This window comes from Leptopilina heterotoma, unplaced genomic scaffold, assembly GCF_015476425.1.
Source record: "Leptopilina heterotoma isolate Lh14 unplaced genomic scaffold, ASM1547642v1 Lhet_628, whole genome shotgun sequence".
NCBI classification, from domain to species: domain Eukaryota; kingdom Metazoa; phylum Arthropoda; class Insecta; order Hymenoptera; family Figitidae; genus Leptopilina; species Leptopilina heterotoma.
Window position 1 is genome coordinate 202,005 of NW_025111148.1, and position 11,357 is coordinate 213,361.

General features: G+C 27.7%; 1 protein-coding gene across 1 annotated transcript; it reads right to left on the reverse strand.

Annotated features, from left to right (window-relative positions):
* Window positions 1-3,868: 3,868 nt before the first annotated feature.
* LOC122509773 lies at window positions 3,869-6,785 on the reverse strand. Its single transcript, XM_043624012.1, has 2 exons — window positions 6,040-6,785; window positions 3,869-5,958 (listed from the first exon to the last, which is right to left on the reverse strand). The coding sequence occupies exon 2, from the start codon at window positions 5,617-5,619 to the stop codon at window positions 4,024-4,026; it is 1,596 nt and encodes a 531-aa protein (XP_043479947.1). The 5' UTR covers window positions 5,620-5,958; window positions 6,040-6,785; the 3' UTR covers window positions 3,869-4,023.
* Window positions 6,786-11,357: the final 4,572 nt, after the last annotated feature.

Consider the following 11,357-nt stretch of genomic DNA (forward strand, 5'->3'; position numbering starts at 1 on the left):
GAAATCTAAAAATATAATTGTTTTAACTTAAATTAACTTAAATTAAATAAATTTTAACTTATATTTAATTTCAATGAAGTTGGCTAAAAACCAATATTAATATTTAATGCTATTAAAACTAATATTAATCAATGCTATTAATTCAAAGAAGCAAGTTCAAAGAAGAATGTAGAATTTAGAAATTATAAAAAAGTAAAAAAAATAGGGGGTTGGCGCGCGAAGCGCGCAGGGGGGCGAAGCCCCCCTAGTATATATATATATATATATATATATATATATATATATATATATATATATATATTAGCCTGGCCGCGATTTGTTAAGATATTTTTTAATCTGGTGATATCATTGAGCGCCGGGCAAAAAAAGTTTCCTTTTTACCTAAAGAAACAAATACGAAAATACTTAAGTTGATCTATAAATAATTAATAGACCCAAAAACTTAATAACATTATAGAAAAAGAGATTTTATTGACATTTTGAATTTTAATATTAATTTCATAAAGTTTTGAATATTTCGGACTATTGTTTATGGATTTTTATGAAGTGTACACATTTTTCAGGTAAAAATGTGTACTTTAAAATAAAAATAATGTAAATAAAAAAATTTTTTTAAAATTTGTTTCATTATTTACTCCTCTCTGAGAAAAATGTTATTAACATATTTGGAATCCTTATGAATTCACCTTTAATTTAATAAAACAAAATTGATAAAGACTCATCTGGTTCTGAAGATATTGAAGTTTTTGTAAAAAAAGACTAGCTGCAGCAACAAGGTGAGCTTCGAATAAAAAGCCAAAAGTTGTTCCCCATCCAATTTTTTTTAGTATCGTTTCGGTAAAGCCATACAATAATTTTAAGACAAAAAAGAAAAAATCGGTACCGTCAACCGGGGCTATTTTGTGCACCAAATAGCTTTTTTTTATTCAAAGATTTATTTAAATTCAGAATTAAGAGAATAAAGGAAATCAACTTTTGATATATGTTGTGGACATCCTTTTGAAGGTTTCCTATAAATTTTGCAAAGAAAAAAATTTTTTTGTCTTAGTTATAGTCATTGAAAGTCGTGAACACAATAACTCCCGGGATGGGGCTATTTTGTGCATCGAACTTTGTTTTTCAATAATGTTGCGTAAACAATTTTTTTAATCGTTTCTGCTTCATGAAATCTTTTGTGTATATATTTGAGAGTAAATTAAAAAAAGAATGACCTAGTAAAATTTTTTTTGTAGATATATTATACAAAAAATGTAAAATAAAGCACTAAAATTTTGCTAAAATCTGGATTTACTAAAAATTAACAATCTTTTTTTAAATTGTATATTACACAGATAGTAAATAAAATTTTTTTCTTTTTTAATATATATTTTATAATAATATACTAATATAATTATAAAATGATCGTTTAAACACTTATAAATAACTTTAAAACATCATTTCAATAGGAGCTTTTTTAATGGTTTTGAATGATATTTTTAAAAAACTTGAAATAAATATTTTTAAGGTTAAATAGATAACAATTTAATATCTAATATGATTTTCAAGTTATTTTAAGAGAAACGAGAAAATAGTTTTAAAACTAATTTGAAAAACTTATAAATATTAATTAATGTTCATTTTTTGAGGTTACGTTGTGCACCGGTAGAGCTTTTAATCGTTTTAATGATTTTAATTAACGTATTTACAGTTTTTTGACAGAAAAGTAAGACAAAAATGTATAAAAATGATAAACAGAATCTTCTTTACTTACTAAATAAAATATTTATGAAAAATATTTGATTTTTTTAAGTGCACAAAATAGCCCCATGGAATCCTGGTTTTTCAGTTTTTTCCACTTTTCTCTTAAAATAATGAATAAAAAGTTAGCGCATTACGTATGTATCATCACAACACAATTGAAAACAAATATCGAACACAGTTTATGAGACACATTAAAACTCTAGAAGATCTGGTATAATTTTTCCGAACTTTCAAAATTTTTTAAACAAATTTTCCGTTTTTAGGAATTTTTTTCTCTTAATTGCCAAAGAATTAAATAATTACATTTAGTGCTCTCTATTGTCATGTAATCAAACTTTCATTTTACAAAATAGCAGATTAAAATAATTCATTTTAATAATTTTTTCCAATAAAAAACTCGCGTGCACAAAATAGCCCCCGGATGCACAAAATAGCCCCAGTTGACGGTACATGAAATTTTGAATAAACTCAGTTTTTCGATTTTTTTCATTTCGGATATTTAAAAAATCTTCATTTGTTAGTGAGTTGGGTAAATTCTACAAAAATTGAGGAGAAATAGACAAAACTTCGAAAATATAGAAGAATTTAACTACAAGCATCTAAATTTCAAATGGTTATGCAGATTTTCGGTATAACTGGATACAAATTTTGTGTCAGATTTCTAAAATTCAAAATAGCGGATCGTATATGGCAGACGATTTGGTAAATCTGACATGGTATTCGCATTTAGTTGTACCGAAAATACGCAGAAGTATTTGAAATTTATATTCTGGTTTGTAGTAATATTCTTCTTCATTATCGAAGTTTTGTCTATTTTTACTCAGTTTTCAAAGAATTTGCCAAACTCAGTAAACAGAATGAACGATTACTCAGAGGAAAATGGAAATATTTTAAATTTTCAAAATGAATTTTAAAGAAGAAAAGTAGCATCTTCAGATGCAATATTGAACTTTTGTCAAAACAATTATTTTTGGATGTTAAAAAACTGGTCTTTTGCACTTTTAAGTTAAAATACCTCGAAAACCTGACGTGCAGGGTCTATTATGACGCTGGATTAGAAATTATCACGTTGAAAACCTTCGAAAAAATATAGTTTCATTCTTGTTTAGTAAATACTGTCGGCCTGTGGTACAAACGGTTCCTAAATTTTTTAAAAATTGATGATAAACGACAATTTCTTCATCAATTTTGGAAATTTTTAAGGCTTTACAGAAATTTTCGGTGCTTTTTACCCTAAAAAAACTTTGTTGATGCTAAAAAAATCCGAATCCTCCGGCTGCTACTCTTGAAAAAATTGTTTTTTCATAGAATTTCTTTAAATTTTGAGAAAATATCTCTTCGGGTGCACTTTAAATGTGTTAAAAATTTAAAAACCCTTTTGCGATGCTAAATTTTGAGATATACAAGTTCAAACTTTAACTTTTACATGCGATTATGTTAAAAATAAAAAATGTCAACCACAATATCTCGTTTTTTGACATGGCAAAGAGTTTTGAAATATTTAAATATTTACAAAGAAACATTTTCTCAAAATTTGAAGAAAATCTATTGAAAATCAATTTTATCGAGAGTAGCAGCCGGAGATATACCTAAAATTTTTTATTTAAAAATTAATTTTTTTTTATTAACTTTATTTGCATTCTAAAGTACATACTTTTACCTGAAAAATGTGTAAATTTTATAAGAATCCACAAACAATATTCCGAGATATTCAAAATTTTATAAAATTAATATTAAAATTCAAAATGGCGTATCTTCAACAATTTTTGAATTAAAAAAAAATTTTAGGGAAAGAAGTCTCTTATGTATATATATATATATATATATATATATATATATATATTAATAATATTAATAATTATAATATAATTATATTATAGGGTAGGGTGGGGTATTACTATTCTTGTTTGGATTTTTGAGTCTACAAAATTTATTTAAAAAAAAAAAAAATAATGAGTAGAACCGTTTGAAAGCTTGACTTCTTAGCTACAATTTTGCCATGTATTATTTTGGTGTAGCTCAATTCTGTTGCGAACTACAGCGATTTTACGAAAAAAAATTTTTTTTGATGTCGAAGAAAACGAGGGGCGTAACTATTCTTTCAGCTATTACTGATATAATACTAAAAAATACAATAAATATTGTTTTTATTATCCAAATTAAATCAAATTTTTATCTGTAGTTATACAATATATTAAAAACTACTACCAACAGTAATAAAATTTATTATTGTATAAAATATATCAAGAAATAAGAAAACATAAAATATTAAAAAAAATTTTCTTATATGTCCATTTCTTCGTCGCTTAAGACACAATTGACGCAAGCCCAGTTTAACTCAATTCTTGAACATGTAACGTGTGCCTTTTCCAAACACGATACGCATGTTTGATAGGAAAGTCCTAAAGAAATGGATTTATTGCACACGCAGCACTTATCCTCCATACTCAAATCCAAATCACTCTCAGAAGATGAAGGTATTTTTTTTGAACGTCCACTTCCACGTGGTCGACCACGAGGTCGTCCCCGTCCAATTTCGCAGCTGATATTTGAACTGGGCCCAGCAATTGGGCTAATATTTCGCATACTTCCACGAGGTCGTCCACGAGGTCGTCCACGAGGTCGTCCACTAGGTCGTCCTCGTCCAGTTCCACGATTTTGCGCCGTAATTTCCACTTCTTCGTTTAGAATTACTTCTACAATTTCAGGGTTGATATTTGAATTGCAGCCAGCAGTTGAATTTATATTTCGCCCACTTCCACGAGGTCGTCCACTAGGTCGTCCTCGTCCAGTTCCACGATTTTGCGCCGTAATTTCCACTTCTTCGTTTAGAATTACTTCTACAATTTCAGGGCTTATATTTGAATTGCAGCCAGCAGTTGAATTTATATTTCGCCCACTTCCACGAGGTCGCCCACGAGGTCGTCCTCGTCCAATTTCACGTTTTTTCGCTATAATTTCCGCTTCTTTTCTTCGAATTTCTCCCATAACTTCGGGGCTGGTTAATATTTGGGTTCTACCACGTCTGCGACCACGTGCAGTTTCTTTTCGAGCTGGTGCTTTCGGAAACGGCATGATGTTTTGAATAGTTTCGTCCAAATTTAGAGAGTCTAATTCGATTAAATTCGCTCCATCTATTTCTCTTTCTTGCAAATCGTCTTCAATATCACATTCTGCTGCAATGTCAGTCACATTTATTAGTGGTCGGTCAGTGACACTAGATGGTGCAAAATCGCTATCAAAGAAAATGTTTGAATTTGGCGGATAGATACCGGTGCAGCGAAACCCTTCTTCGATATTTGAATGTGTGAATGCTCGAATAAATGGTTCTTTTATAATTTCTGCTAAGTTGTGGATGGTAATGTTTGTAACATAGCGTCGCATCCAATCATCGCAAGCTACAGTAATGGCCTTTTTAAATGGTCCAAAAACACTGCGATCTAGTGGTTGCATCTTGTGCGTGCAATGTGGTGGAAATGACACTACATGAATCCCATTGTCGATGCAAAACTGCATCGCTTCGCTTGAAATGTGCGATTCGTGATTGTCGAACAATAACAGAGTTGGGTTCTGCGGAGATGAATGAGCAGTTTTCTGGAAATGATTCAAAAAATCGAGAAATGTGGATTTTGTCATCCATCCAGAACCATTTGCAGCTGAGCGAGAACCATTCGGTGCATTACGCAAAAATTCCGGCTTATTGCGAACACGTGGAAAAATGAAAAATGGCGGTGTCTTATTTCCCGTAGCTGATACTGCAACCGCAATTGTAATTGAAGTGCCACGTTCGCCTGATGTCATTTTGCTAACTTGTTTGGCGCCTCGCTGTGCCACAACACGACCAGGCTGATGAACTGTGGATAAGCCAGTCTCATCCATATTCTATATATTTCCAGGATCGAACCGCACCTCATCCATCACTTTATTTAAGTTGAGAAAAAATGAATCAACATTGTGTCGATTAAATGCCGATGCTCTAGCTAAGCTTGTGGATTGTGGTTTTCTAAGTGATAAATTAGGATGACGTTTCATGAAACTTTGCAACCAATCTTTGCCGGCCATCTTATTTATTTTCCAACTTTCTGGCATAAAGATGTTAAGTTTTTTGGCCAAATCGTATGCAAGCGAACGGACATTTCCAGTTGTCAGACCGTAAAATATTTCAGAAGACTTTAGTAAGTGAACCATTAATGCATTTTCTTGCTCATTTGTGAAAACCTTTAAAAAAAAGGTCATTTGAAAATAAAATAATGAATCAGTTGTTGCCAAAATAAAAAGTAATAGAACGTTCATACTAACCTGTCTAAATTTATTTATTTCAACATTTTCTTTTTTCGCTGCAATACGCAGTGTTTCGTAGTTTAATTCAAAATTTTTCGACGCTTTATTTATACTCATTCCTTCCTTTATCTCAGACAATGCTTCTTGCAGAACTGGTGATAAAACTCTTGGTCGTTTGCTTACACAAGTTGGAATATTGATGCAATGAAAACGTAAAGTCCCATAGCATAAACCAAATTCTTTTGCTGTTTCTTTTATTGTTTTACCTTTTGATACTTCCTTAATTGCTTTTTCCAAATCTTCTTTGTTAATTGGAGGATTTTTTCTTTTCCAATGTCTAACCATTCTAACCTAAAAACAAACACACAAAAAACATACACTGTTTTGTAGTTTTCGCTGTCGTCAGTGAAAGAATAGTTACGCCCCACCGGACCATTTTTTGAAAAAACACTTGTAAAATTTTTGAACAATAGAATATCGAAAATCCATTATGATATTCGTGTTCAGCACTAAATTTGACTTTAGAAAACACTTACCCGAAATTTTTTCCCACCGTTTATCACTATTAACAATGGCAGACTAAATGAGTGAAAACAAGTAAGCGAGTGTGTCAAAATCACATTTGGGTACCTAACTCCTATGATAGATGGCGCCAGAAGCTCAAATTTGGCATACAATGTTTATTTCACATGACAAGTATACACTGTAAAAAAAACTTTAATCGGATGAATAGTTTTCTCTCCAGGACTAAAGAATAGTTACGCCCCGCGAATAGTAATGCCCCACCCTACCCTAATTATAATATAATAAAAAATTTCAAAAATGTTTGAATAAATCTAAAAAATTTGTTATAAAAAGCAATATATTTTTGAAAAAAATTAAAATTATTTTTTAAAAATTGTCAAATCAAAAATTTCAAAAACTGAAAAAAAATTGGTTTTAAAAAAGTTCAATAAAAGAAAAATATTTTCAAAAATTTTTTATTAAAACTAAAAAAGTTATAAAAAGCAATATATTTTTTTAAAAAATTAAATTATTTTTTAAAAAATTGTGAAATTAAAAATTTAAAAACTGAAAAAAATTTGTTTTTAAAAAAATTCAATAGAAAAAATAAAAAATTTCAAAAATGTTCGAATAAAACTGAAAAATTTGTTATAAAAAAGCAATATAGTTTTGAAAAAAAATTTAATTTTTTTTTAAAAAATTGTCAAAATCAAAATTTAAAAAACTGAAATAAATTTGTTTTTAAGAAAGTTCAATAAAAGAAAAAGATTTTCAAAAACTTTGTATAAAAGCAATAATTTTTTTATAAATTTAATTAAAAAACTCAAATACTAAAAAATTTTGAATCTTAAAAATTTTTAAAAAATATAATTAAAAAAATAAAAATCAATTACAATTATTAGCAATTACACACAATGCTCACTTTTTTTATTCCAAAAATCACTTCACTGCACTTTTGATTCTTCAATGAAACTTGCACACTTCACTTCACGTGTGAAAACTTATTTAATTGAGGTCACTTTTTTTAATGAGTCTCCTATGGAACAGTCGGCTTTTTATATGAGGACCATAGTTTACAAATTGAGGAAAAGAGATGGAGAATCATTGATTGAAAAGAGAAAGAAGAGTGTGATAACGCACACACACGCAAAAAGGGCTGAGACAAAGCAAGAATACGATTATATATGAATTATTTATAAGAAAAATAGAGGTAGAACGAATGGAAAGACATTAGAATTTAACCTTTTTTTTATTGCAATAATTAATTTTTTTCTTTTTAATTATTGCTTTTTATTTGTGTACCCCCAAGGAAGCGTATCGGTATTTTTTGGTTAAAGTATTCTTTTATCATCATACCAATTTAACGCTTCTTTTTTTGCTTCAATTGTAAAAACATCATGCTTTTTACTGCAAATAGAATACTGCTTTTTTGTCAAATTTTTATATGATAAAAGTGTTGTCTTATAATCTTCAAATGTTATTTCTTTTAATGTTGAAGATTAAACCACTTTAGCTTTTTTTCTACTTTTTCTTTATTTAATAACTTATAGGTATATAACTTTGCTCTCAATCCAACAAATTCTGTAATTATTTTCCAGTTACACTCATCTTTCATTAATCCTAAAACTCGTTTAATATATTTGTAAATATTTGGCACTTTAATGTGATAGATTAAACTATCAGTATCAGTATATAATAATTTCGCTTTATTAGAAAATGTCTTTTTAACATACTTATAATGAAAATCATAGAGGTAAAGTTTTGAAATGTAAAGAATGGTAAACCCAACATAAATAGGTTTATTAAAACTAATTTAAAGCTTATTTATTTCTATTATAACTAAGTCCTCATTGAAAATTTGACAACTGTGGAAATTCGGTTTAAAGATAAGAGCTTTTGCCCCGTATCTGCCTTCCCATATTGTAACAATTCTAATATCTTTATGTTTTCTAATGTTTTCCATTGTTTTCCCAAAAACAGAATTGTTCATTAATTTATAAAAGTTTTTTTTAAATATATTTGTAGAATTTTTTCTGTATTCAGTATTTAAATCAATATACTGTTTGAGCCATTGAGATTGTTTAAATTTTAAAACTCTGTGAATTTTCTTTAATTTCATTCCTAGCTGTAAATAATCAATATCCTGTAATAATTCTATCTCTATTTTCGTTAACTTTAACATTGCATCAAAAGCAAGTCCTGGAGCTGTAAAATAATGTAAGGGATCTAAATTGTATGCAGATAAACACGTTTTTCAAATTTTTTTAAAAATATCAGCTAAAAGTAAAACGTCGGTTTTTAAATATAATTCTGAGTATTCCCCCAAATTATTCAAATTAAATGTTTTCCACACTTCACAGGCATGCTTATAATCCTCATTTGATATATTTGAATTATTTAATTGAGAAAAAAATTCTTCTATTAGGGGCAATTTATTTTCTTTCCATTTTTGACAACTATTAATATATTCATATGGAAAAACTCCCTTTCTATTCAGTAAATTAAATTAAGCAATATTTCTACAATATTTTGCAGTAATATTTTTTCTGTATTATTTAAAAAGCTGGCTAACTTATCTAAGCTACTGGGTATAAATCTAAAACAGTCTATAAATCTGAAATTTACATTCTTTCCATCTTCATATTTCGTAAATGAAATATATTTTTCTTTATTAATAGGCAAAAGTTTTACAGGTTCTTCGAAACTAGTACACAATTCTTTTATAAAAAAGTGTGCATCATACCCCGATAAATTTTGAAAAACTACAGGAATTGAATGAGAATTCTTATAATTAATATTACAGCCCTGATGAATAGCGCCCCTATATTTTCACTAAAATGTCAATGATCTCGATGTCTTATTTTATCTTCAATAAATTGAGTTTCACAAATATGACGGATTTTCGCAGTTTTAAATTTGAATTCTTGTTGGCTAGATAAAGTTTCCATTAGTACTATAGTTTTTCCATATGAATCTATCATGTCGTCAATATTTATTAATTTTTGTATAAACCATGCAATGCAATTTTTCCCTCTATAACTTTCAAAACAGGATAATGAATTGTCAAAATTACATCCTTATTAATAAAATCAGACTTTTGTCTGTACATTGCATAGAATTCAAAATTTCTATTATATTCCTTATTTTTACACTCTAAGGAATGCGAAAATACTATTAAGAAAATTATGTGTGTATGTGTATATGTGTGTATGTGTGTATGTGTGTATGTATGTCCGCAAATTTTCGACCGCGTATCACGGAAAAACGGTTCGATCGTTTGAAGTGAAACTTGGCAGTCTTTTAGGCATTAGCCTAACTTAAAATCCTAGCGATAGTAGATTAAAAAATATTAATATGGACGAAAGTTATGCCATTTTTTCAAAAATTCGAAAATTCGAAATTTTTAGTTTTTTCATATATACTTTAGTGAATTGTACTTAAACTTGGTACAGGGTTCATTTTAGTGTTTCTTATTAAGATTTAATCGTCAGAATAATAAAATTTTGAATAACAAATAAAAAGTGTTAGATTTAAATATTGAAAAATTAAAAAATTAAAAGTGTAAAAATTGAAATTTTTTTGTAATTAATTTTTATACGGTTGTATTTCTTAGGTCAACAATAAAAATTTGTTGTTGAAATCATAAGTTTACTTTCTTAAAAAAATTCTATTAGGTCAGAATATTAACAATATCCATATAATTAATATGAGACTTTTGTCAGTATATTGCACAGAATTCAAAATTGCTATTATATTATATTAATTAATGATCAAAAAATGAAAAACTCAAATTTCATTCTGATGACTAAATTGTAATAAAAAATACTAAAATTAACCCTGTATCAAATTTAAGTAAAATTGATGACAATAATTATTTCAAAAGATTAATTTTGAATTTTAAAAATTTTGATAATATATAGCACTAGCTGTCGTACCCGTCTTCGACGGGTTTTAGTTTCTACCAATACATTTAACAATGTTTCTACCAATCTGGGAAATCAAAAATACCCGGGAATTTAATTTCACAGGAAAATTAATAATTAGTAACCATTAGCTATTTCGGTAGTATAATTATACTATTTGAATAGTCTCCACCCTTTAGCAAAAAATCAAAAATTATCAAAAATTCGAGAAACCGAATTTCTTAAAATTTAACATTTTTTTCTTCTCTTTTATATCATTAAGCTTCATTATTTTTGTACTCTTCAAAAATACTTTACTTATATTTAATAGTCTCCACCATTTGGTAAAAAATCTAAAATTATGGAAAATTAGCAAAAATTCAAAAACGGAATTTCTTAAAATTCAACATTTTTTCTTCTCTTTTATGGCTTTTGGCTTCATTATTTTTGGGCTCTTCAAAAATACTTAACCTAATTTGTTATCTCCACCCTTTGGTAAAAAATCTAAAATTATGGAAAAATAGCAAAAATGCAAAAAACCGAATTTCTTAAAATTTAACATTTTTTCTTCTTTTTTTATGGCATTTAGCTTAATTATTTTTGTTTAATGTAGCAAATTTCTTACTTTACATACTGATTTTTAAATAAAAAACTTTAATAACTTTTCCTGAAAAGCTTGCTTAAAGATTAAAAATCACTATTTTCTTAGAAAAAAGTTGATCTAAAAAAACGAAAAAAAATTTCAAAATACGTCTTTTTTAAAAATTTTATTGTAGAAATGGGTTTTATTTATCTGAAAAAGTTAGCTAATGATAGTTTTGCATTTATTTTACAAAAGATAAAAAATTTGCATTTTTTTGATTTTTCGAATTTTTTGGAAAAATGTCATAACTTTCGTTCAAGTTAATATTTTTTAATCGGATAAGGCTA

Coding starts and splice junctions, on each gene's coding strand:
- LOC122509773 (XM_043624012.1), bottom strand. CDS start 5,619: ATGGATGAGACTGGCTTATCCACAGTTCATCAGCCTGGTCGTGTTGTG.